Source organism: Mytilus galloprovincialis, chromosome 8 (assembly GCF_965363235.1).
Source record: "Mytilus galloprovincialis chromosome 8, xbMytGall1.hap1.1, whole genome shotgun sequence".
In the NCBI taxonomy this organism is placed as follows: Eukaryota; Metazoa; Mollusca; class Bivalvia; order Mytilida; family Mytilidae; genus Mytilus; species Mytilus galloprovincialis.
In genome coordinates this window covers 69,345,973-69,371,990 of record NC_134845.1, presented here as the reverse complement: position 1 = coordinate 69,371,990, position 26,018 = coordinate 69,345,973, and the positions used below count along the sequence as shown (strand labels likewise).

General features: G+C 32.0%; 1 protein-coding gene across 2 annotated transcripts; it reads right to left on the bottom strand.

The window, feature by feature from the left end:
- Positions 1–8,132: 8,132 nt before the first annotated feature.
- LOC143043493 (uncharacterized) lies at positions 8,133–10,774 on the bottom strand. 2 transcript variants are annotated; one of them, XM_076215779.1, is made up of 3 exons: positions 10,734–10,774; positions 9,866–10,127; positions 8,133–8,367 (listed from the first exon to the last, which is right to left on the bottom strand). In XM_076215779.1, exons 1-3 carry the CDS (start codon positions 10,759–10,761, stop codon positions 8,361–8,363), a joined length of 297 nt encoding a protein of 98 aa, XP_076071894.1. In that variant the 5' UTR covers positions 10,762–10,774; the 3' UTR covers positions 8,133–8,360. The 2 variants fall into 2 exon arrangements, with proteins under 2 accessions (XP_076071894.1, XP_076071893.1); XM_076215778.1 differs by lacking the exon at positions 8,133–8,367 and adding an exon at positions 9,216–9,633.
- Positions 10,775–26,018: the final 15,244 nt, after the last annotated feature.

Below are 26,018 nucleotides of genomic sequence, written 5' to 3'. Positions count from 1 at the left end.
CCATCAATCAACGCAATCATGTCATGAAAGGTAGAATGTCCTTCCTTTACAATTTCATGTTATGAAAAACCATTACAAATGGAATGAACAATCTGTGCCTGTCCCAAGTCAGGAGCCCGTACTTCAGTGGTTGTCGTTTGTTTATGTTTACATATTTGTTTTTTTGTTCCTTTTTTTTATATAAATAAAACCGTTATTTTTCTCATTGGAATTGTTTTATATTGTCATATCGGAGCCTTTTATAGCTGAGTATGCAGCATGGGCTTTTCTCATTTTTGAAGGCCGTACGGTGACCTATAGTTGTTAATGTCTGTGTCATTTTGGTCTCTTATCGACAGTTGTCTCATTGGCTATCATACCAGGTCTTCTTTTTTATATTGTATGATTATACGGATTCCATGATTGACAAAATATGTTTTCCGTCAGTTTCAAGAAAGTCTAGCTCATGTTTTACTATTCTGTCCACGCTTGTCATCTTTCGATTTTTTAAAATTTCGTTGGATACTAATTTTCGTGGGTTTCGTGGGTTTCTTGGAAACAGGTGAAGCACGAATTCAAATGTTCAACGAAATACAATATTTCTATAGGTTTTGTATGAAGAGATTGGCAAAACTTTTGTTTGTCACGTCGTATTAAAATGTGTGTGTTTTTTTTTTTAGACGTTATTATTTTCTTTTTAGCATCCCATTGTTTTGTTTCTAACTTCGATTACGATTAGTAATCAATTTCAAGGTAAATAGTCTCGAGATGTGTCCTTGAACTATTTATTGCGTTTGTTTTCTCGGATACAAATGTCCGATATAATGATGTGAAGTTATGAACAAATTGTTACTGACTAGAAATCAATCACTATTATTGCTTCCATAAGAATCTTAGTAAAAGCTTTTTTTTGCAAAAATACGCTACATTGATCTTAAATCCCCCGAATTAGCAAATCAGTTTAAAGAGCAAATATGTTATTAAGTATTTAGCCAAATACATTGACTACTTTCGTTTATTGATGAAGGTCGTTCGATGACCTTCAGTTATCTTTTGTATTATATTCTCTTTCTAATGTTATCGCTGTCCCTATCGTAGTAAAACATTGAGTTTAATATCGCGTTCATTATCACTGAACTAGTATATATATTTGTTTAGAGGCAGGCTGAAGGACGCCTCCGGGTGCGGGAATTTCTCTCTGCATTGAAGACCTGTTGGTGACCTTCTGTTATATTATCGGGTTGTTGTCTTTGACACATTCTCCATTTCCATTCTCAATTTTATTAAATACATTTGATGTACATATATATGAAGATTAATCAAATTTGTACGCAAAATTAAATGTTGAGCTGCATTGTATATATATTCTGAGCTTGCTAGTGAACTGGACCTTAAAGTGAATTAGTAATTAGCTAATGACCAAATGTTGTCCAGTTGATTGTATTCAATCGTCATTTATAGTGACCTTTTTCTACATGGATTGGCCACTCTTGTTTTCTTTTAATCAAAAGTAATCCCAATTCAAACAGATAATCCCTGCTTAAATCAACATTATGAAATATTGAACCACAAATATTTCGACAATTATGTCTATAATAAAATGTTTTGCTGTCAATAGCTTTAAAAGTATTCATTAAAGGAACACGGATCAGACTTTGCTAATTAGTCTTTCTTAATACTGTCAGACATGCAATAACAAAATCTTGGCATCCAATTTAATTTTAATCTATTTTAATTAACTCTATATACTGTCACTTTAAGAAAAAAATCGAAATTATGCACAGTAAATACACCGTGACAATACTGGACAGAAGGGTGATCCTAAACCTAAAAAACATATTTCTTTGGTTGTGCTGTAGACTTGTTCATTTTTGTATATCTTTTATACATGATACACTTGTATAAAAGTGCAAAGGAACAAACAAAATAATGCAATAACGAACAACCAGAAAGCATTTGTAGAAGCAAAATTGACAATACCATCATGGTAAAAACGACAAAAATAAAGCTTATTCAACAAAGATATTTTCGATGTTCAATGTTTAGTCTTATTCAATTTGTAAATCAATGTTTTGTGTTTTATGTTTAGTCGAATTCCGTTTGTAATTTCATTTTTTATGTTTAGTTTAATTTTTGAGTGCAATAATTATAGATTGATTAAACATGCATAGATTCGTACTAGCGGCTTAAGTATGCATTCTTTTGTAGCAATGACGTTTATTTTTTACATATGAGTTTGAATGTCCGTCTGATATCTTTTGTCCCCTTGTTAAACAGGAGAAATTGTTGTTTTAGTGTTTGTGGTCTTGATTTCCTGGCATACTTGTTAAATAATCTATCTAAGTTCTAAGTAATGTGTGACATTTTACGAATACACTCGATGTTTTACCTTGGGTTCTTACACATACGTCTCTGTATGCGCTCGGGGAGGAAGTACAGAATCAAGTTATATCTACTCGAACATTGATTGGTGATATAGGTACTATATATATAAGGATAAAGCATAGTAATATTTTAGTTCACAATATTAATCAGTTAAGATAACTAATTAAAATCTTCCTGTTCTATTATAGCTGATGACGTTATTCTTGGTAATCTTTGTTGATTTATGATTGTCTGAAGTGTTACCTTAATTTTTGTATTGTCATTTTTACATCATTTTATGAGTTAAGTTTTTTTTTATTTTGAAGAGATACATATACATTTTATTGAATATTCACGCCTAAATGTCGCTTTTTGAATATGAAATAACAATATCTTGTAGACAAAAGGCTTATGGAGTATTATAAATGGAAAGTCGGTAGCAGTTTAAGTTATGACATTAGTTCTGTTTTGTTTTTTTATCTCAAGTAAACCGCCTGCTATTTTGGTTCAAATCGGATAACATAGGCATTTTTAACGGTAATATGTCAGAGAAATCGCAAACATGTTTACATGTATGGTCTTCAGAAGAGGAAAAAAAACATTTACTCAAAATAGTCTATTATCCGCTATAAATTGCCCTCACACGACAAAATATGAAACTATTCAAACAAGAAGAAACCAATTCGTTTTGCAAAAATAAATTAATAAACCGAAATAATTATAATGGCGACAAGCTGTCGATAACAACTAAATTACAGGCTCGTGTCTCGGGTAAGCCAAAAAACTACAAAATTGAAATTCCCTCTACTATTAATCTCGCATTGGTAAGTAGTGTAGCAGTACAACACAACAGTATTCCATAAAGTAAGGACAAATAGTCACATCTCGTACTCTGTCATATTTTACAATGCATTGTAGATTTTTTCGTGAAAGGCATTGTTAAAAGTAATTAGAAAAAAATATAAAGACGTTTTCGTGCAATGACAATACCATGTTACTTCAAATTTAATGTTTTTATTTTACAGTTACGAAATGTAATCATATCGTGTAATCAACGAGGTAGGTGGTGTGGTAATACCTACATGCATAAGAATTTTTCATTTATGTTTTTTTCAATGTTTGTTTCCAAAGGCTCGGGGCAATGAACACAACTATATTTGAAATTGCATTAAATGGACATGAATTCCCGGTAAGTTGGAAATGACCTTAAAAATACAAAAGATTGGCAAAAAAACAGCTTGAAGGTAAGCAGTAAAAACATGCTTAATCTCAAATTAATCTACATTTTCCAAAGCAATGTTCATATGTAAGATGAACGTATTATAGCAACGCTACATATTATTTATATAGTAATAACCTTTACAGAGTAATTCCATGTATTGTAATAAAATTCGCGCTTGATTACAAATAATAATAAAAATGATTTCATATAAAATATTTAATTGTGAAATTCACTAGGCTCCATGTACATGATAATTGGATGACATCGATACTTACTAAATATTATTAGCACGTGGGTGTCTTGCGCTAATCGCTTTGACGAAGAGAACGCAATATGAACTGCTTCAACGTTCGCTTTGCAGATCCTTTTGAAAAACAATAATGATGATCAAAAGTTAAATAGCATAATCATTCGTTGTATAACGTTGCTATTAAGATGTCTACATAACACACGAAGGCCTAGAAAAGTAAATATTGTCACATATTTACTGGATTCATCTGTATGCCAATAATGCGCTTATTAAAATCGCGACTCGATTTTATAGTAAAAATTGTTCAGCGGCCCCAGTAAGTTGGAGAGTTAATTGATCACGGGAATTGAATGAATGGATTAAACGTGCTATACATGTTAATTCCTTGTATGATATTTTTTTTTGATTGATGATTTGAACTTAGTTTGAAGCGTGTATCAACGATCATATGGCCAGTGGTGATATCAAAATATAATATAGATTACATTAAAAGGCTGCTGTCATAGCTTCTTTCATTTGTTGTTGCTGTTTCGTTGTTAATTTATCAAGAATAAATTGTAAGTCTCTACCAATTTCGCATGTACGCAAGTCCAGTCCCTCCTTTTAAAGATTTCGTGTAACGGAGTAGATAAGCTAGGAGCTTGGTCGATAAATTATATAAAAATCTCATTAAAATATGGTTTTGCCAAGCAACAGTCTAGACATGATACGATTTAACGCAATAGGAATATCGCAAATGATTTTACCAATAGCAAAATTCATACCCAACATTCATATATAAAATAAGTTCATAACCTCGATGATATTAATTAAACTGATAAAATTGCGTGTTTTGCGATGAAATTGATATTTCTTTCGAAGGCAATACATAATAACATGTTGACACGATTGACGACACTGCAGTATAATGACTGCAGTTCTATTGTTTAATCTTTAGTTCATTAACTGCCATCGTCCCTTTGATGTCACACGTATGCGTTCTATTGAATATTCCGTGAACATGGCATTCCTTTGTTAGGTAGTACAAAGTAAAAAAATGTTAAGAAACATACACATTATACGTTTTCTTAAGATATTTAAAAGTGTCCTCCTTTAATATATCGATTGTATCGTGAACTGATAATCGTAAAATATATGCTTTAATACCCCTTAACGAAGGTATTCTTTATTGACTTTTTTATAATATATTTCACTCTTCGTTAGCAATTCTGCTCCGATTGCTCTCGATTATTTTTTTAGCACTCCATTATTACAATTGTATTATTCTATCCTTTAGTTTCTTCACCAATTTTTCTATACTAATGGCGCGTTTTTATCTTGACTGTAAACCCAATCCAAACCCCATAACCAGTTCTTAATAACGCTTTTGTTTTCCACACTTTTAACAGGTTCTGAATTGTTTGTATTTCAAGTTTTTATAGATGCAATGTCAGATCAACCGAGATGAGAAACCTGATTGCTAAATAAACGAATAATCGTTGCCGATTCCGATTTATTCTTCGCGTATATTTAAAAATTTGAAAACAGTTGCAGATTTTTAAGAAAGAGAGATGCGTCATAAAATGTTTCAAATACCGATGTTAGTTGCTTGCTGCATCATTTGGCAAAACCGTTTTCTTTTAGCGTGTATACTGTACTTCTATTGTGTCTGTTGCTCACTATCTTCGTCAGTACAATTGTACTTACGATCTAATTTAAACATTTTGAAAGAGACAGTATGAAAGTAATATCAGTTGAAGATTCTGCTGAATTGGTATCCTATAAGTGATTTATTGACGAAGACATTGCATCCGTTTCTTATGTGTAGGATTGCAACAATTGTATTATTAAGGTCAAAGATTTCTTAGATAAATATCATCAAAAACAGAAATGCCAACCGCTATCTCAAAATGCTCATAAGACTTTCTGTAAAAAATAATATGCTTACATTTCTCCGTATATAGATTTTATTAACGCTTTCCAATTATCTTGACTTTGACTTGGAATACGGTTATTACTATCAGCTTAAAATGAGCAGTGCCGTTTCATCAATACATTGTACTTGTAATGTGGTTTCTTTGTAAATAAAGAATTCTTGAAGTATAACGAAAACAAAATTTTGTTATGCGATATTACACAGCCGGTTACTTTGTATTTTTCTCATTGATTCTGTTTCATTGTAACTCTTGACATTTAACGAAAACAAAATCTTGAAAAACGATAATACTCCGCAGGAGTCTTCGTCAATTGATAAGTCTTATAGTAACACGTTCTATAAAAATGTGTGATGCACAATATTATTCTGTGACTCTTTGATGTTTGTGACCTGTATACTACTACATAATAGCTCTTAAGAGGTCTGTTACGAACTAAAACACGAAATAAAGCTCATTAATTGTGCTTGATATAGAATGATAGGCAGTGATGAATCTGTTTCAAAAAAGATATTGAAGTGATAAATGATGAATAAAAAGAAAATGATATCTACTATTTTTTTGCTAATATAGATTACATGTTGCTACTACTATGTGTTGTAATTAATAAATAAACTTATATTGTACGACCCAAATTCATCTGATAAATACACTAGCCCTTTAACATGTTTAATTTGGATTCTCTAGTTTATTCTTACTGTTACACAACTTTCCTAGGTTTGGGAGGAGGAGATAAAACCAACATCATTATTGAATATGTCAGTCCCAAGTATAAAGCCTGTAAATCGGAGTTGCTGTATATTATATAAATACTTCGATAATTGCTTTGAACATATCAAGCTGTAATGTTTGCCTTGTTTATTGAATTGTTTTATTTTTTTCAATATGGGACTTTTCCCGCTGTATATGTGTAATGTATTTTTGTCATTTTAGAAGTGCGTACACAGACCTATCGTTTGGTAACTTCTAGGTTATTTTGACTCCAGCAGAGAATTGTCTCCTTGGTGATCGTATCTCCTTATATTATTGCTATAGCTATCGACTAATCAAAATTCAAGATATGTAAACACGATGTAAACTTGCTCGTATCCGACTGCATTGCCTGAGCAGAGTAATGTTTAAAATGTATAAATTTAAAAAGTTAAACGTTCTACGATTGGATAAAATATACAGATTTTAACTCTCAGTTCAAATAGACGGCAATCAAGTGCGAATTTATAATATAATGGTTTCATTTCAAGTCTTAATCAAATAGTTTCTATCTTTGTAATGAAATTTACATGATATTGTCAATTGAATTTCGCTTTTTTGTCCCTATGAATGATGCTGACATCCTTTCGATTAAAAGTCGGAAAATATTTTTCATTCTTAGGAATCTTCGATATCTCAGGATATAAACTTTATCGTATGAAAGGCATTTCTTTCAAATTTCAAATTTGCTGTAAAATTCTTGTATATGATTATTTTGATATGTTCATGTCATACACCCGAAGCTTTACAATACAATTCAACACGGGAGTTGTATAGTTATTTTACGACACGTAAACAATTTATTCAATACACGTCATGTTAAAATGCCAGATATTTATTAGCCATAATAGACCTTTTCAATATCTCTCGACACCGACTAATGACACCTACAGTTTACAGGTAAAATGGATGGGTCGTCTCAAAGACAAAAAAAATCACGATTCTCATTGCGTAACATATTGGATTGGCGGTTATATACTGAGTTAACTATATAGCTTCAGAATATATATCAACCAAATTAATAAATAAATAAAAATATATCTCTATCATATAATCTTCTTATGTTGTATGTATTTAGAAGAAATTTCATGTTGAAATATACTGCAATCATTATGCATCCCTTCAATTTAATGATTATGCGAGTCTTCACCAAATATTTGCCGCATGCTAGTAACGACCAATTTGTTAGTGTAATAGGTTTTATGAAATTTTTCAAACTTTGTCCGTCCGTCCGTGAACACGACCAACTTGGTGTTTTTTCACCGATCTTCACCTTAGTTGATGTACATATTCAATTTCTGGAGCGAAACTCACTTGATGATTGTTAAAGTGAAGGAAAATATCACATCTATTCATCGACGGACTTCTCCGCTTCAGGATATCTTCTGAGAGTTGATGTTTTTCCTTGATGAATTTTGAAAAAAAATATATAATTGACTTCTCGTTTCAAGGTTACAACATTTAAGAGGTTTGGTACATAGTTTCGTATGGAATTAAATTTATATTTTAAGTTGCTGGTTTATACTATAGAGTTTGTTTAAAACATTTCTAACTCTTTTCGGACAAGAAAACAACATACCTTGTCCCTTCGTCGTAGTGTCCTTCCCCCGTTCCTGAAAATGACCTTTTGGTTTCTTACAAGAAGTTGATAAAATTGTGTTGATTTTTTTTATTCACTGCCATTGCTATATTTTATTTTGATTTCATAGGGTCAATATTTTTTTCTCTATGTTGAATTCCGGTATATAGTTTTGGTTATAGAATAAAAAAAGAGAAATGTGCCAAAGAGACAGCAACCCGACCATAGAGCAGACAACAGCAAAAGGTCAACAACTGGTCTTCAATTCAGCGAGAAATTCCCGCACCCGGGGGTGTCCTTCAGCTAGCCCCTAAACAAATATATATACTAGTTCAGTGATAATGGACGACATACTTAACTCCAAGTTGTACACAAGAAACTAAAATTAATTATCATACAAGACCAGAGGCTCCTAACTTAGGACAGGCGCAAAATGCGGCGAGGTTAAACATGTTTATTTGATCTTTGTAGCTTCTCAAATGTTTTGGTATTTAAGTGGGTTTTTTTTTCTTTCTCATCTATACTTAAGGGAGGTTTTGGAATAATTAGACTAGGAAAACCCCGTCGCATGCTATGTTGGCCTGAACCAGATATGTTGGTAACTTGTAAGTCTTTGATACGGTAGAATTTAAAGTTAATGATAAGATAATTTATAGTATGTTTCGCCATCATATTCGATTCCATTTAAGTCGATCAAAGATCCGTGTTTGTTTTTCTTTATAGTTGTTTATCCCTTTTTCTTTGTGAAAGGGATATTATACAATTTTGAAAAAACATGCATTTGAATTGTTTTACATTCTTATTTCGGGGGTTTTTATAGTTGCCTTTGCGGTATGGGGCTTTGCTCATTGTTGAAGGTCGTGTGCTGACCTACAGTTGTTAATTTTTGTGTCATATTGGTTTCGTGTGTAAAGTTGTCTCATCGGCAACCATATCATAACTTCTTTGTTTTCTGTATTACAGATCTAAATGCGTGTTCAATACCTACCGTAGAAAGCACAAAATAAGCAAGAAAACATGAAAAATAACTTTTTATGATTTTAATCGGAATCAGAACCGGATGATACACCAAGGGCCTTTAACAGTTTGGGCATTTTTTTGGTTATAAATTTATTATATTCCTGCTGGTTTTCACGAATTAAATCCATTATTGGTCGCTTTTTCGGTTTCTTTTTTTTTGGCTGAACGACATTAGGATGAGCCAATTCATCAGCCCTAGCTTCTATTTGCTCAACTCCTGCGTCTTCTGGTTGACGAGGAGCTGGTCCAGCGACGGCATCCAGTTGTTGGAGGGCAGGTCTAGCTACGGCATCTGGTTGTTGTGGAGCAGGTCCAGCGATGGCATCCAACTGTTGGAGAGCCGGTCCAGCTGCATCATCTGGTTCCGCTACGACAGTTGGTTGTTTAGGAGCAGGGCCAGCTGCGGTAGCTGGACGTTTATGCGAAATTCCCGGCAACTCCTCATCAGATGACAAAGTATCTACGATTCTATTCATGATGTCATTTTCTTGGACGGGTGCCTTCGGCTTTTTTTTTAAGTTTTTCCTCCATCTCCTTCACCTTCAGAATCTCATCCCTATAATTTTAAACAGACGAAAAAATTACAATGAATATATAGATAATGTAGACTTTACCCATACGAAAACATTAAATTATACTGATCGAGTACATGTACATGCTATGATATTTGTGTTTCATTACTTCAGTCATATGATCTTATATCAATAACTCTATTGGTGTATAATTTGTCTACAAAATTGAATAAATAAACACTATTTTGCATTCGAATTATTTATATATATGCTTACTTTATTTGATCATTACTGATCTTTTCTGTTGAACTTGTCAGGAGTTTTCCAAACTTAGTTGACAACCTACTCCGTAACTGTTTTACAGTGGCTTCACAATACAATTTTTTGGCATCTTCAGGAAGCGAGTTACTGTTTTGCTTCATGTGATCAATTATCTTGTCCCAAGAACATGGAAAAGCTTGATACGCTTTTAAAAGCAAAAGCACCTCTTTTTCTGACAAAAATACACTTTTTTTCTTTTTCATAAGAATAGTAGGTGCTGCAAAATAAAAATCGTGTATTTCAGAAAAGCATATTAAAGAGAAATCATGGAATATTAAATAAAATTAAATAGATTTAAAAAGAATAAACATGAAAAATAAAAAAAGGAAACCGGTGTACTCGATTTTTAACACCAGTTTCATAACTATACTTGTTTTTCCAACATCTCAACACAGTCATTGCTAATTTAATAAAGTATTTTCGTGCTGAGAAGAAACAATTTGAGAAGAAGAATTTGAGAGGTAATGTATTTACTTATATATATATATATATATATATATATATATGCATATAGGTATTTAAACATGAGAATCAGCATCCCACGCAACACCCGTCTCACATAAAAAAAAATCGATCACAAAAGTGAAAGTGCCGAGTGAAGATAATATTTGTTGATAAAATAAGGTTCAGTTTTTATTTCTTTAAAATATGTGGATGCAATGAAATATTTGATCATTTTTTTAAAGATTTCAAAGAACAATTCCCCCCAAAAGGGGGATGTAAACCTTATTCACCAAAGTAGAAACATATAGTTGGGTCATGCAGATTTTATAAAAATAATTATTTATGCATAATTAAAATAAAAAATATAGTGTGAACTTACCAGCGCTTGCATCGTTAACCTCTGCCATGTTGACAAACAATCCACGTAAACTATATAATTACAACCTAGAAAGGAGTGCTCGATTCAACACAAAAAAGGGGGAGGGATACATCTGTCTTGTTTGGAACATAAAAATTTAAAATTTCTTTGAATGTGTTTACAAAAAAATTAATCTATATATCTAGGCAATCTGTTTTATCTATCTAGTATATATTACATAGGCGGATCCAGGGTGTGCCTGGGGCACTGTCCCCCTTTTATGGATAAATTTTTTTGATTATATAGGGAATCATTGCATCATGGCTGGATTCCCCCCTCTTTTTTTAGCTCAGGCAGCCGCGTCCTTATGAAAAGTTCTGGATCCGCCAATGTATTAAATATATATATTTTATTCATTTATTTTTATTCATGTTTTAATTCATTTCAGTTTGTAATGGATGATGAAACAAAAGAAAGGGTTCGCGGGATTTTGCCAGTCTTTTATAGGCTTCCACCTGATGTCGCAGCCTTCTATCGCCAAGTACTGCAAATTATACTGGCAGTGATCCGACCTCCACCTGATCCTTTACTTGATATTCGTCACAGAATATGTGATGGACAGATAGAAACTTGGGACGGAAAAGATGTTTTTACTGCCTTTTCCTCCCATAGATATTCTTTTTATCTTGCTACAAGAGAAACTCCTGAAAGCCTGCTGAACTTAGCGAGGTGTACGAACAACATGTTTCCAAATGACATCGGACCAAATTACAGGCTATCTCATGTAAATAGAGTAATGTTGTATATGATGTGGCTCAGATCATACCCTTCATATCACAACCTTTCTTTGATATTTAATGTAAGTGTTGCAACAATATACAATGAGATTCACAGATGTATTCCTATATTTAGCCGGACTTTGGAACATTTCATACAGTGGCCAACAGTTAATGCATGGAGAGAAAAACGGGGTTCATGGCCAAAACTTAGAGACGCCGTTGGTGCAATTGATGGGACATCTACCGAAATATATCGTCCGTTAATTGAGCCACAGGAACTATACTATTCTGGTCATCGGCATTATCATGCCATACACACACAGGTAGTTGTAGACAATGCCGGATATATTTGCTATGTAGAAAGTGGGTTTTTGGGCCATCAGAATGATGCCCAACAATTTACGTTGATGCAACAGATAGGGAGAGATGGTCCGCTATATTTTCCAGAAGACTGTGTTCTTCTAGGAGACAAAATTTATCCAAATCGTCATCCTCTAGTTACACCATTTACCGCACCTCAAATTAATCGCAAGCCAGATCATTTGAAGAGAAAGAGCAGAAAACTTAATCGAGTGATTAGTGAATACAGAATTGAAGTGGAACACCAAATTGGTGAATTGAAAAGATACAAAGTATTGAGTACATTATGGAGGCATTCAAGGCCAAAACTGACAGACATTGTGGAAACATGTGCTGCCCTTGTCAACAGACATAAAACATTGTTTGATTAAATATTCACTAAAATAAAACATGCTTTGTTCTTTTCATTTTTCCAAATTTCAACAGGACAGCTAGACGCTCAACGTCTTAGGCAGCAACCATTTGATTTTCTGGGGGGGGGGGGGGGGCTATGTTTTTTTGTTGGAAAAAAAGTTTGTTTCCAGGTTTTGGTGAAAAAAATAATTTGTTTTGGACCCTCGGCAAAAAAAATGGTTGTTTCACCTTCAGCTGCCACTATATGTTATGCTAAAATTGAAGAATAAAAATTGTTTTCGGTTTGTCGCTAAAAAAACCAGATTGCAAAAAAAAAGAAATCATAGCACCCCCCCCCCCCCACCCCCAAGAAAATCAAATGGTTGCTGTCTTAAAACATGAAATGAGACTTAGATCAATTAAAAAATCCATGTCATTTGGACTCTGTAGGAAAGTTGTATCATTGTCAATGAAATCTATAAAATCAATAATGATCTCGCTTTTTTAATTTTTGAGACGACCCCTCACATTTTACCTGTCGTAGTCGTTCTCAACTGTAGGTGTCGAGAGAAATTGAAAAGGTCTAATACGAGGTAGATAATTTACGCTATCCCATGATAAATACTATATAACACTTCATGGAGACACTCAGTTATATGCGTTATTTATATAATGTTATACATGGATACCATTTTTTATTCATGTTATATAGAATACCAGAAAAAAACTATTTATGGGTCCCTGTATCTTTCAAATTACACCGTTGTTCTTCCTGCTTGACATTTTTCGAGCGTCTTTTTCCGATGAACTTTTGCCAATCACGCTAAAAGAAATATATTAATCTTATCATTAACCACATTTGTCGAAGCAGTCATAAGGAGATTAGTCCTAGTATAATATGTGTACCTTTGCTGAGGTAGATTGTAGACGCATACAGGATATCAGGTAACATCAACTACAACCAAACAAACAGACTAACGAAAAGATAATTATTGGAATGACCCGTACTGTCAGCATACATTATTTAACGGTAAACGTGTATCTATTACGAATGTTCTATAAGTTATTTTATGTTTTATAAAATAAGGATGCTAGACATTACAAAATAGAGTGACTATTTTAAACAGATACCAAACAAGTTCTGAAATAAATACCAACTAAAAAAAATACAAGCATTAAAAATATCTAGAAACATAATAAACCCTGATGTAATTAGGTTACTGGCATTTAAAAGACATGGAGCAGATACATAAAACATGCAGCGGAATTAAATTAGTGTTAATCAATTTTTAATAAAACGGATATTTACTGTACTATTTGGTCAACAATTACTTTCATTATGCTTTCGACCAAATATTTGGGAAGCAAACTATGATTCGTGAAAACCAATATGTGCAAGTTGCAAGCACTATCATTCGCGGGGACAAAGCCATTAAATCAACGGGAGAATATGTAAGGTTTTTATGCAATCCTTACTCAGAACTGTTATCAGAGACATTGTTATAAAGAATGCCATCTGAAATTCTATACAATCCTGAGTAAATTGATTTGACATAAGCAAAATTAATTTGACATGAAAAATAGAAAAAAAAGTAAAGATACAACCAAAAAAACATTGAAATTTTTGTGCATTTGCTGTTTTCTGCTCTTTGGTGGGTTTGCATTTTGTTTAACACATTACCCACGTGCATTCTCAATTTTATAAAAATGATCTCTATTTAATATATAGTATGTCAAACCTTGACAAAACTCCGAATATTCTGCTGCAGGTACATTCTCGATCTAAAGTTAAATACATAACGCGTTAAGAAAGTAATTTATTTTAAAACAAAAATACATGTGAGACAAGATATATTACAAGTTTACGCAGACTGTATATTCTTAGAAAGTGTTGTGTTTCTTGATATTGCAATAGTGGCTGTTGGATTACCTTATGTGACTGGCTGCTGTCTCCTTTTATGGTTATCCTTATATATTTAATTTATTTATAACCATCAATACTTGTTAATACGCATTGACGAGGTTATATTTATTTATTTTATGGACACCATCACGAATTAGTTGATCCATATGACGTGTCTTTGACCAAACTAGCTAAGGACATTTTTACCGCATGGTAGATTGTGGTTTGTCATTACGTCGTCTAATCTTTTAATTACCAAACGTGACTTATTCCCAATTGTGACTGTTTTGCTGAGTGTGAATTCGCGTTACTATAAGACGTGTTACGGTACTTATCTATCCCAAATTCATGTATTTAGTTTGATGTTATATTTGTAATTTTCATCGGATTTTGTCAAATTGGTTGACGTCTTTTCTATTAAATTCATGTGTTATGGTAAAGAAAATTAATCACCGCCTTCATTTATTAGTTTTGATTTTGTTCAACGTAATCTGTACGATTTTTATGTTTGAAGTTAGATTCAAAACAAACCAGACATATATAAAATATATATATTGCTATTGATTAGTGTTGCAATGTGCATTGTGTTTAAATGTTATATCAGTATTTAGTTCTATTATAATCTTAAATCAATCCTATTTCTATCTTATTTTTTAGACATAATTTTTCAAATATGATGTCATATTTGTGCTGTTTCAGAAATTCACATGTCTGCATGACGTAATATTGTGCCATTTCACCACTTCGTATATGACGTCATGGTTATGACTTTTTGCGTTCAGGCCTGGTTTGTCACTGAGTCGGGTGTGTCTATCTTCTGTGTTGGTCTTCAATGTATTATGTATTCGGGTTTTGTTTTCTGTAATTAGTTAAGACGTCAGTTTTATCATGTAAATCTTTTATATTCATTTGATAAAATTTACCGTTTGCAATAGCATAAATTGTTCTATATAATAAGGATGTTCTTATCACAAGCAAAAAACCCTAGCCGTATTTGGCACAACCTTTTTCAACTTTTGATCCTCAGAGCTGTACTACTTTGTACCTTTTTTTGACTTTCGAACTTTTATATCTGAGCGTCACTGGTAAGTCTTGGTTGGACGAGGCGCGTTTTTCACGTAATGAATTTTAAACCTGATGCCTTTTGTTATCTATTATTCATGTGTTTCTTTGCCAAATACGTTCTGCTATTTATTTGTATTGTAGTCCTGTATTATTATGTTGTCATTTTAATGTTATATTTAACAATGCCATCAAAGTGCGAGGTTTCGCATGCCACAAAACCAGGTTCAACCACCCTTTTTTTTCTTTAAAAATGTCCTGTACCAAGTCAGGAAAATGGCCATTGTTATATCATAGTTTGTTTCTGTGTATGTAACATTTTTACGTTGTGTTTCGTTTGTGTCGTTTGTTTTCTCCTATTTTTGAGTGTGAATTCACATTATTATAAGACGTGTCCCAAATTCATGTATTTGGTTTTGATGTTATATTGGTTATTCTCATCGGATTTTGTCTAATGCTTAGTCCGTTGCTGTGTGTGTTACATTTTAATGTTGTGTTGTTGTTCTCCTCTAATATTTAATGCGTTTCCCTAAGTTTTAGTTTGTTACCCCGATTTTGTTTTTTGTCCATAGATTTATGAGATTTGAACAGCGGTATACTACTGTTGCCTTTATTTATAGACTTTATAAAGACATACGAAACAAGTTTCATGTAATTTGTAAGTTACTATTGGACCAGTGCATGCATATATACTAAATTGAAGTCCTGTTCAAAGATTTTGTTTTACATTTATGACGAATCTAAAACGTATAATCGACAAATAATATGTAATTTAGTAATAATTGTTGGTCACAGTCTTATTGATTTTCGAGTATTTTTCGGCCCGGGGGATACAGAAACAGATCTACTATAACAACTATTAATTTTGTAAGCCTTTGATATAGTTATATATGTCACTTTGAAAATGAACGTTCATACGATAAGATATTCGTGCAGGACCTATTTATAGCTTTACCAATTTAATCCAGTTTGCATGTTTCTTTCATCTACGTCATTGTTTATACATTAAGACACAATTTATGATGAAAAAGATAGATTATTGTAAGATATCTAAGGTGACATTACAAAACAGTAAAGATAAATGATTGAATTCGTCCTTTCCGATTAAAGCCTATGACGTTATTCTTAGTAAGCTAGTTAATTTATTATCTCATATATTACTTACTTTTCTTTTCCATTTGCATTGTCGTTATAATACCAATGGATGAGTATATCTTATAATTTTGAAGAAACATTTTAATTAATTTTCATCCCTAAATGTCGCATTTTAAGCAATAAATATCAGTACCGTGTAGACACAAAGCTGACGGATGCAAATTATTAAAAATAAAGTAAGTAGGCGTTCGTCGTGTTCGTATTATGACATAAGTTCTGTTGCTTTCAAGTAAACCGGCATATATTTGGGTTCAAATTGGACAATTTGGACATCCAGAAAGGTAATATACAAAGGAAATCGCAAACGGACTTTGGTACTGATTTTTTTCATTGTTTTTGCTTCATTTGAACTTTGGTGGATAGTTGTCTCATTGGCATGCATATCACATCTCTTTATCTTTATGTTTGCAGGTATGGTTTTCAGAATAAACATACACCCTATAATCAGCTAAAAATTGCCTTGACATTACAAAAATGAGAAACAAGAAAACAAAACGCGTTTTGCAAATGAATTGATATTTGGGGTGTTCTGAAATCCCAGAATCACAATATTTCGCTAATATATTCACAAAATCCTTACTGATTTGGTTTATTCAAAATCATCCAATTATCAAAAGTACAGTACTAGACTATCACATGATATTTATTTATGTGCGGTTCGCGTATGATTTTTGAAGTATGTAATTTTTTTTCTATTGTGTTTTCACAATAGTTGTAAACCAGATTTGGTGGTCAGTATGTAATGAAAGTTTGCACGAGATTTAACTATCGAGGTTTGGGTAGTGACCATTGTCGTACGTTTATTTTGTATTGCAGTTTAATTTTCATCTAGAATTCATTTTTTTTTTCTTTTAATGTATTGACGTTGTATGTAAAGAATTAATGTGTTTTGTATATATTTTGTAGATGTCTTTTAGCGGTATTGTTGATTGTGTGAGGTTTATAAACCGGTATTTGTTTTCGTAGATGCATTGTTTCCGTGTTCAAAACATGAACTGTTAATGATGTTTGATATTAGAAATATTGTGATCTCTGGATCTATAGTTATTAAAATTGAGTTGGTCATTGCGCTTAACAGTACCTAAATATGTATTTAGTTTTCTATTATGCCTTTATCGTATAAAAGTACATATCTAAATGTGCTCAGATATGTATGCTTTACAAAAATCTAGAGAGATTTAGCACATAAATACTTTATGTTCGTTTGAACATAGTGAATTTAGAACATAACATGAAACATGAAATATTTGGTCTAGTAATCACTATAAAAACGGTCAGAATCACATAATCAAACACTCATGATAAGGCTAGTTATGGCTCGTGCATACATATAGCGTTTGAAAACAACATCAGAAAAATTGATGAAATAAGTAGAAACAATCAAACTTCGTATAGGGTTTTGATATCTAACAATGCATTGTGCACTGTTTCGTTAAAAAGCCTAGTTAAAATCAGTTAGATGTTTTATAAAGAAATTTACGTGTAATGTCAATACCACATATTATCCAAATTTAATGCTTTTATTTTATATTTTGGAAAATGTAACTAAATCGAGTGATCAACGAAGGAGGGTGGGGGGTAGTGTCTATATGTATACGAATTTGTCATTTATGATTCTTTTTTGAAGGTTTTTTTTAAAAGGTTTGGGTCAATAAATATGACAATATTGGATATGAATTTTTAAAGAACATGAATTCCTATAAAATGTAGTATGACACTAAAAACATTTATTCCTATAAAATTGGAAATGACTTTAAAGGAACATAATATATCGTAAAATACGACACAAAAATGGGAGGTAGAATTAAAAACGTGTCTTATCTCAATTTAACCAATATCTTCCGATACATTTAACATTTGTAACTCAATAAAACATGAACGTATTATAGCAGTACGAAAAGTTCAGTTCATCATTTATGCAGTAATAACCTTTACAAAATAATTACATGTATTGCAATAAAAATCATATTAATTACAAACAAAAATAAAAATGATTTCATATCGCATATTTATTAGTGAAATTGACAATACTTCATGTACTTGATAATTTCATATCAATAATGAATAGATATTATTAGCACGTGGGTGTCTCGCGCTAATCGCTTTGAAATAGAGAACGCAATATCAACTGCTTAAATGTTTGCTTTGCAGACCATTGTGTAAAAGGATAATGATTGTGATTCGTCAAATACTTACTAGAATCGTTATCTTAGACATGTTACGAAAAGGTATATTCCCGACGCTGAGGTTGACAAATTAGACTTTAAATGTGGGGACGGTGTCAAAACATTGATTACTGATTTTAAACAGGTAAAATTTAAATCCTGTGCTTCTTAGTTAGTTTAAATCACGTTATTCAGAACATCATAGAGAATCATCGAATATTACAATTGTTTTTGTAATATCATTGCTTGCGATTATAAGACATGAAAAGTGAGACCGTGTACGCGTGCAGGAGTGAGTGTGTCTAAATACGCTTTCAATGGCTGAAAGTGTTTCAGCCTATTATAACGTACCCGACATTCTGATATACGCAAGTTTACATTTTCTTCTTTCTGCTCGTGTTTAAGCTCATAGTTGATGGCGTCTGTAGGAGGTAACGAGGGGCGATCGAAATGGATAAATGTTATCCGCTAAAAACGAGGGGCGATCGAAATTAACAAACTTTATCCGCCAAGATGAAAAAATTCTGGGGAAAATCTAACTCTAAACCTGGTCCAATTAAAAATATGGCGAGGTTGAACATGTTTGTGAAAGCTCAATGTTACAGTTCCACATTATGACAAACTATGATTAAAATCAGTTCTAATTGGCTTAATTCATAAGATCGACACGAGGCTTATAAACAACCAACAAATAACCGATAGACGCAACGCGTCGGAGTAAAAAAAAAGTACCCACATATACTACGCTAGTTCAAGGATTTTTATTGGAGGGGGATGGGGACAAGGATGACAAATTATTTCTGCATTTGTTTTTGTAATATCTCATTGTCCTGCCTTTTTATTTATCTCTATATTCGGTCCATTCTCTTTAATTAGTTTATTCTGACTTCTTTTTATATAAACTGTTATCCTATGACAAACAACTGGATCAAAATACATATTATCACTTTTTTGTTTGCTTTTCATAAAAAAAGTATATAAAAATTACCATAAAATTGAGAATGGAAATGGGGAATGTGCCTAAGAGACAACAACCCGATCATAGAAAAAACAACAGCAGAAGGTCACCAACAGGTCTTCAATGTAGCGAGAACTTCCCGCACCCGGAGGCGTCCTTCAGCTGGCCCCTAAACAAATATATACTAGTTCAGTGATAATGAACGCCATACTAATTCCCAAATTGTACAAAGGAAACTAAAATTAAAATAATACAAGACTAACAAAGGCCAGAGGCTCCTGACTTGGGACAGGCGCAAAAATGCGGCGGGGTTAAACATATTTGTAAGATCTGAACCCTCCCCCTATACCTCTAGCCAATGTAGAAAAGTAAATGCATAACAATACGCACATTAAAATTCAGTCCAAGAGAAGTCCGAGTCTGATGTCAGAAGATGTAACCTATAAACATATATATTCCGGAGTAGGTATAAAACAGATTATAAGACTTAAGATTATTTGCAAGGTTTATTAAGGGCTTGCATGCCCCTAGAGATGACACATTTGTCATACATACAGATTTTCAGAAGAATTCACACAAGTATGTACCCCGTGTCTCCGGAGCTCTGCATATCCACCACATTTACCTGCCCTCTCCCCCCACTTTTTCGCATTTGAGTTTCTTAAAAGTATTATAGAATTTATGAATATTTTTTATATTTCTAGTGGTACAAATGTTATTGAATATTCGTTCCATACGGAATGTTTATAATAAAATTGTCTCCAAAAAATCAATACAGCTTTTAAATAATATCCAATGTATACACAGCTAATCTCTGCTGTGTTTTGACACAGTCCCCACATTTAAAGTGTAAATTGTCAACCTCAGCGTCGTGAATATACCTTTTCGTAACATGTCGCTTGATACCTTGATTTGTTCACATCATTATTAGAGTGCTAATCGAAATCAAGAGAGTCAATAAATCACGGGAAGGGAATGATTTATTCGTGTTACATTGTATATGAAAAGTATAAAAAGGAAATTTCTTGCCAATTATCGTTGTTTTAGTTTATGAAAATTCCTGTATATAATTCCTTTTATAGCATTGTTTTTGATTGATGATTCGAACTTAGTGTATAGCGGGGCATCGCCGATCCCGTCCCTTTTGTAAAATATTTTGGTAATTGAGATGATAAGCTAGGACCTTGGTCGATAAATTCTATAAAATCAAATTAAAGAATGTTTTTTTCCTAGCAACAGTTTAGACATAATATAATTTAATGCTATAAAAATATCGCGAATTATTTTACTAATAGAAAAATGTATACCCAACAATCATATATAATATAAGTTCATAACCTCGATGACATTGATTAGACCTGACAAAGTCAAGTGTTTTGTTTATTGGTTTTATTTTTTGATTGATAATTTTTTCGAAGGCGATAAATAAAACATGGTGACATGATTGACAAAATAATATAATAACTACAGATTTATTGTTCGATCTTTAGTTCAATAACTTTCATCGTCTATTTGATGTCACACGTATGCTTCCTATTGAATATTCTGCAGATAAAGTATTTCTTTTATTTAATAGTAATAAATGTTAATGTGCTAAATCATATGTTTTTTTACAATATTTTGAACATGTGATACGACAACCATCATTATACCGATTTGTATTATAAACAGATAATCGTAAAAAATATGCCCGTTAACCAATTAACGAAAGTATTCTTTATTTAATTTTTAGCCATTCTTTCTCTCGTCGTTAGAAATTTTGCTGATTATTCTCGATTGTTTATGTTTTAGCACCCCATTATTACAATTGTGTCATTATATCTTTATTTTCTTTACCCATATTTCTACTCTTTTGGCGCGTTTTTATCTTTACAGTAAACCTAATCCAGACACATACAGTTAGTGAGAATTATTATAACTTATTACTTGATATCACAGTAGGCGACAACGTATTCTTTTTACTTGTATACTGTACTTTCGAATATCCAGGGCTACACTATCTCCGTTAGAACAATTGTACTTACGATCTAATTTTAACATTTGTTTGACAGTATATGAGTAATATTGGATGAAGATTCTATCTAATTGGTATTCTTGAAGTCTTGAAGTCCTTTTTTAACGATGGTATAGCAGCAATAGAAAATATTTCTTATGAGAAGGATCGCAACAGCTGTATTCTTATTACGAAGGCGAAAGATTTCTTGAATATATATCATTAAGAATAGAAATGTCAGACCGCTAACTAAATATGCTCACAAGATTTTCTATAAAAAGAAATAAGCTTACATTTCTCAGTACATATGTTTTATTACCGCTTTCCAATTTTTTTTAGTTCCATTTAGAAAAAAACTATATTTGAATAATGCTCTATCAGAAGTGCAAATACACATCTTGTATACGGATCGATCAGTACAACTTGACAGTTTAATATTTTCTTTACCTGAGTAATTTACTTCGGTGTTAATCCTTTGATAAAATTGTCAGATTTTGCTTGAAACAAGAAATACAAACACTAACAAAAAACAAGCCCCCCCAGGGGGGGGAATACACACACAGTCCAGATTATACAGTATTTCAAAATAATGTACTAGATGATAGAGACAATACCGTTCATATATACTGAATGAAACCATGTTATTCTTAATCAGCTCAACTCTAGGGAAAGATGCTAATCTATTTACGAGGATTAAGACTGCTGTGTCGGCAAACAAATCCTAAATACTCTGTAGTTACTGCTTATCAAAACATATGTATCTTTATGCACATGTTTGTGCTCATGCGTTATAATTATCTGAGAGACAGTTGTCTCTTTTGATCACAAACAAAACATAAAATTCAAATTTGCAACTTAAAATTTGCATTTCACAAAACAATTTTACTATTAATTTATAATCTCAACTTATGACATTCTCGTCTCTAAAGAACATTCAGTCAAATTGAATTCAGATAATAAAACTTTAAGTAAATTTTGCTTTCAGAGATAGCCTTGCAATTAAGTTACGAAAAACAATGACGACAATTTTATCAATGATCTTTGCATGACTTGTCTAACAAAAAAATACCAGTTACTTAATTTGTTTCAATTCAAATAATGTATTTAAAAACATTAAACATCCGAATTTTATAGAAATATATATATCATACTACTATGCAAAATGATAGCATTTTTACTCATTCCGTGCCGAACATAAAATACAAGTATAACTAAACAACAAAAGTTTATTTAATTTTAAAAGTACATTGCATATATCGTTTTGACTGTTTTCCATCATTGTGAAATCATACATTTACACAAACATCAACAAATAACACAACTGCTTTACTCTGTCAACTTTTTCCTTTAAAAAAACTGATTTACCCTATCATAGGAAAGGCTAACGTTACCAAAGGGATGTTAAGCCGCATAGCTGAAAACTAACTGACAATAGCATGGCAAAAAAAAAAAAAAAACGAAAAAGAAAAAGACATCAACAATACATTCAACACAACTTAGAAAACTACAGAGTTCAGTAACGACACTAGTAACCCGAATTTAACTTGAACGGACAAAAACGTGTTAACGCTATTTAAATGAGATTGATCGTTTATTGATAAAGATTGACAAAAATTAAAAATTATATTTAATTCATATCAATTCATATCAATTCATTTTAACGCCAGTCAAATAGATTTCTCTGCGGTGAATCAATTGAAATCAAGTTGCTGGTTAGTTGCGTTAAACTAATAGGCCACGCCCCCGTTAAACTATTTCAAACATCCATTAATTCGTTTTAAACATGGATGAGACCCGAGCTTTTTACAGGTAAATCACCCAAGCAAAACGACCTCGATGTATCTATCGTTTTTTGTTTCAAACTTTAAATGCGTAGTCTTATTAAGTCACATGCTCCACAATTTAATTAAACGAACGTATAATACACGTGACATTTTCATATATAAGGCATTTAAATAAAAACATTAAAATATATATGCACGCGTGGTTTAAAAATGTCAAACTAGGGAATCTGTTGAAAATAAAATAGTTAGATGGATAACATAAATTTAATTTGCTCAAATGCACTAGATCTTTATCGCACATATATATGTGCGTTTCAAAAATTACTGAATGCTATGAAACCTCATGGCATGTATATAACATGTGCTCCTTTGCAACTATTTACGAAATTTTATGTATTCCTGTATATTTACCGTTTCTCTTTTCTCTTTTTATGTTTACTATATTGTACTCGTAAATTAAATGTAGACATGGAAACTACACAGCAATTATTTATAGTGTACATAATTTAAATCGATGTATCTTATATTTCCGGTAAGCAACAAATATTCATTCTCTTGCCGTATATTGATATACGGAAAAGCTTGTAATGAAAAACAAGGTTTTGATGAATTGAATAATAAAATTGATGAAGACAATGTTGACGTATGTTGAATATGATAAACAGAAAGTCATACCCAAAAGTATAAATGAAGTAGCAGCCCACTGAACTTTTAAAACTGTGTTAAATTGTAATACCGGTCACTGGCCAAATCGGGCGTTAATTGTGGAAGAGAAGCAAATATCAAACAAAAATATTGTTCTTACGATTCTGTAAAAAGATTATTGTGCTGTCATGCACCCTGACGTACTTGTAATAAATGAAAATATATATATGAGATAAATTTTAGTCTGCGATAACGATGGGTAAGTTGATTTAAGTTTAACGACCTAGACTGGCTATTTATCGGCATACTCTCACGTTTTTTAATGTTTTAAAAGAAAACATATATTTACGTTTTGGGCATTAAATATAAGTCTACTTACCAAATTGAAATGAACATAAACATTGTTTAAAAAAAAATGGAAAAGAAACATTCTGCATTGTTGTTTTCATATAATTTTTATTTCCTATATATTTCAGCGGAAATTTCTAAGTTAAAACTGATTGTAGTATAGATAAAATATTTCATCTAGGTGCTCTCGTTGAAGTTCGCGTTACATATTAAAATGAATTTCATTGGTCGGAACGTTTGCAAACTTTCAATTCAATACACAATATAGAGTCCAGTTCGGCCAAAAAAAATCAAAGTAAGACTCTACTTTGTCCGATTAAACAAACAGAATTTAGAAAAATAACACTTTTACGATTCTTTCAACCACGACCAAAATATCTATCTTTTTCTCCGCTGAAAATCATTACTATTGATATTAGAACAAGTCAAAAGTTGCCGGAGCCGGTTGATTTATGATGCATACGAAACTTTAATAATTAATTATACGGTTTGTGTTTTTCCGAATAACTACTAATTCGATAAAAATCGAAAAATAAATTATCGGTTAAAACTACCGATTTTTCTATGAGACAAACATTATCCTTATATGAGTCAAATTTGCAATATAGATTCATAAAGGACAAACCATATCCTCATGTTTTTTTATGCAACACTAGTAAGCATAGTTCGTCTGTTCTCGCTTCAAACCAAGCCATCATAAATACACCAGAGATGACTAAAATGAAAGTCTTTTCGCTCATTGAGATTTTTTGGTAGGTATTAAGCTTCAATTCGACCATTAATTACCGTAAATTTTCGATTTTTGCAAAATTACGAAAAATATGTTATAATCCTTGACCTTCCCGAAGCTTATACTTCGTTTAGTCGATTGTATGAAAGTTTTTTTTAAGAAACCGGTCTTTTACTGCAAAGAAAAAAAAGATAAAAGCGATTTTTGTTTGAAGTAACGAATCTCATTCTTACAAGAAAATGAAAGTTTTCGTGTTTTAGGTTGTGCTGAAGCAAACATAAAAGTTGAAATAAAAATTACACTCCGAGATTACACTAAAGACATTTCGCTAGCACACATGGGACTAGATTTATTAATTGTTCATTTGCAAGTCAAAATTAATAATCATGCAACCACATGATAAAACTTCCCAATTTAAAATTGAGAAAAAACCGACAGGAAACCAAAGTACAAAGGTACGGCATTTATTTAAAAACAATCTCCATCCAACTTCAAAATGTGAGGTAAATCGATTAGCTTACGCTAGCCAAGCAACCAACAGACAAAATAAATCTTGACTCTCCGATCAAGACTATCTATAGACACGGAATAAAAAATAACGGAAAATAATAGCATGTTAGAAAGGTTACAAACACATTTATACAAACATGAAGCAGCTGTTTTTTTTACTGAACTGGTCAGTGGTAATACAAAACTAGGGTTTCAAAAAGATGAAGAAAAAGAAAAAGACATTTAAACATGCTAAAGTTTCTGAAAAAGCAAATCAGACATAGTGTTTAACTGAAATTGAAAAAAAAAGGATCATGATAGTCTATAATATGTAAACATTTATTTCAGAAAGCCAACAACAAAATGAAAGGAAACTATGTATTGCTTAAAAACATTGACCAGGGCCGTAACAGCCTCATGTTTGAAATTTTAAAACAAAGTCACAGTACAAAGGCTTGTCTTCATATCAAATTGTTTTCACGGCGAATGTCTTGCAAGAAGCAAACTCCCATTACTCCGATGTCGCCCCTGCTTAATTTTGCGTGATCCATGCATTCCCTATTTCCATTCTCAATTATGTTTCTGAATTACTTGTCTTTTGT

What these genes read in the sequence shown, in the direction of transcription:
- LOC143043493 (XM_076215778.1), bottom strand. Translation starts at nt 10,761, where the DNA reads ATGGCAGAGGTTAACGATGCAAGCGCTG. An exon ending in GGTTAACGATGCAAGCGCTG is followed by an intron (nt 10,128 to 10,733) that starts GTAAGTTCACAC and finishes TTTATTTTGCAG; the next exon opens with CACCTACTATTCTTATGAAA. An exon ending in ATCAGTAATGATCAAATAAA is followed by an intron (nt 9,634 to 9,865) that starts GTAAGCATATAT and finishes TTAAAATTATAG; the next exon opens with GGATGAGATTCTGAAGGTGA.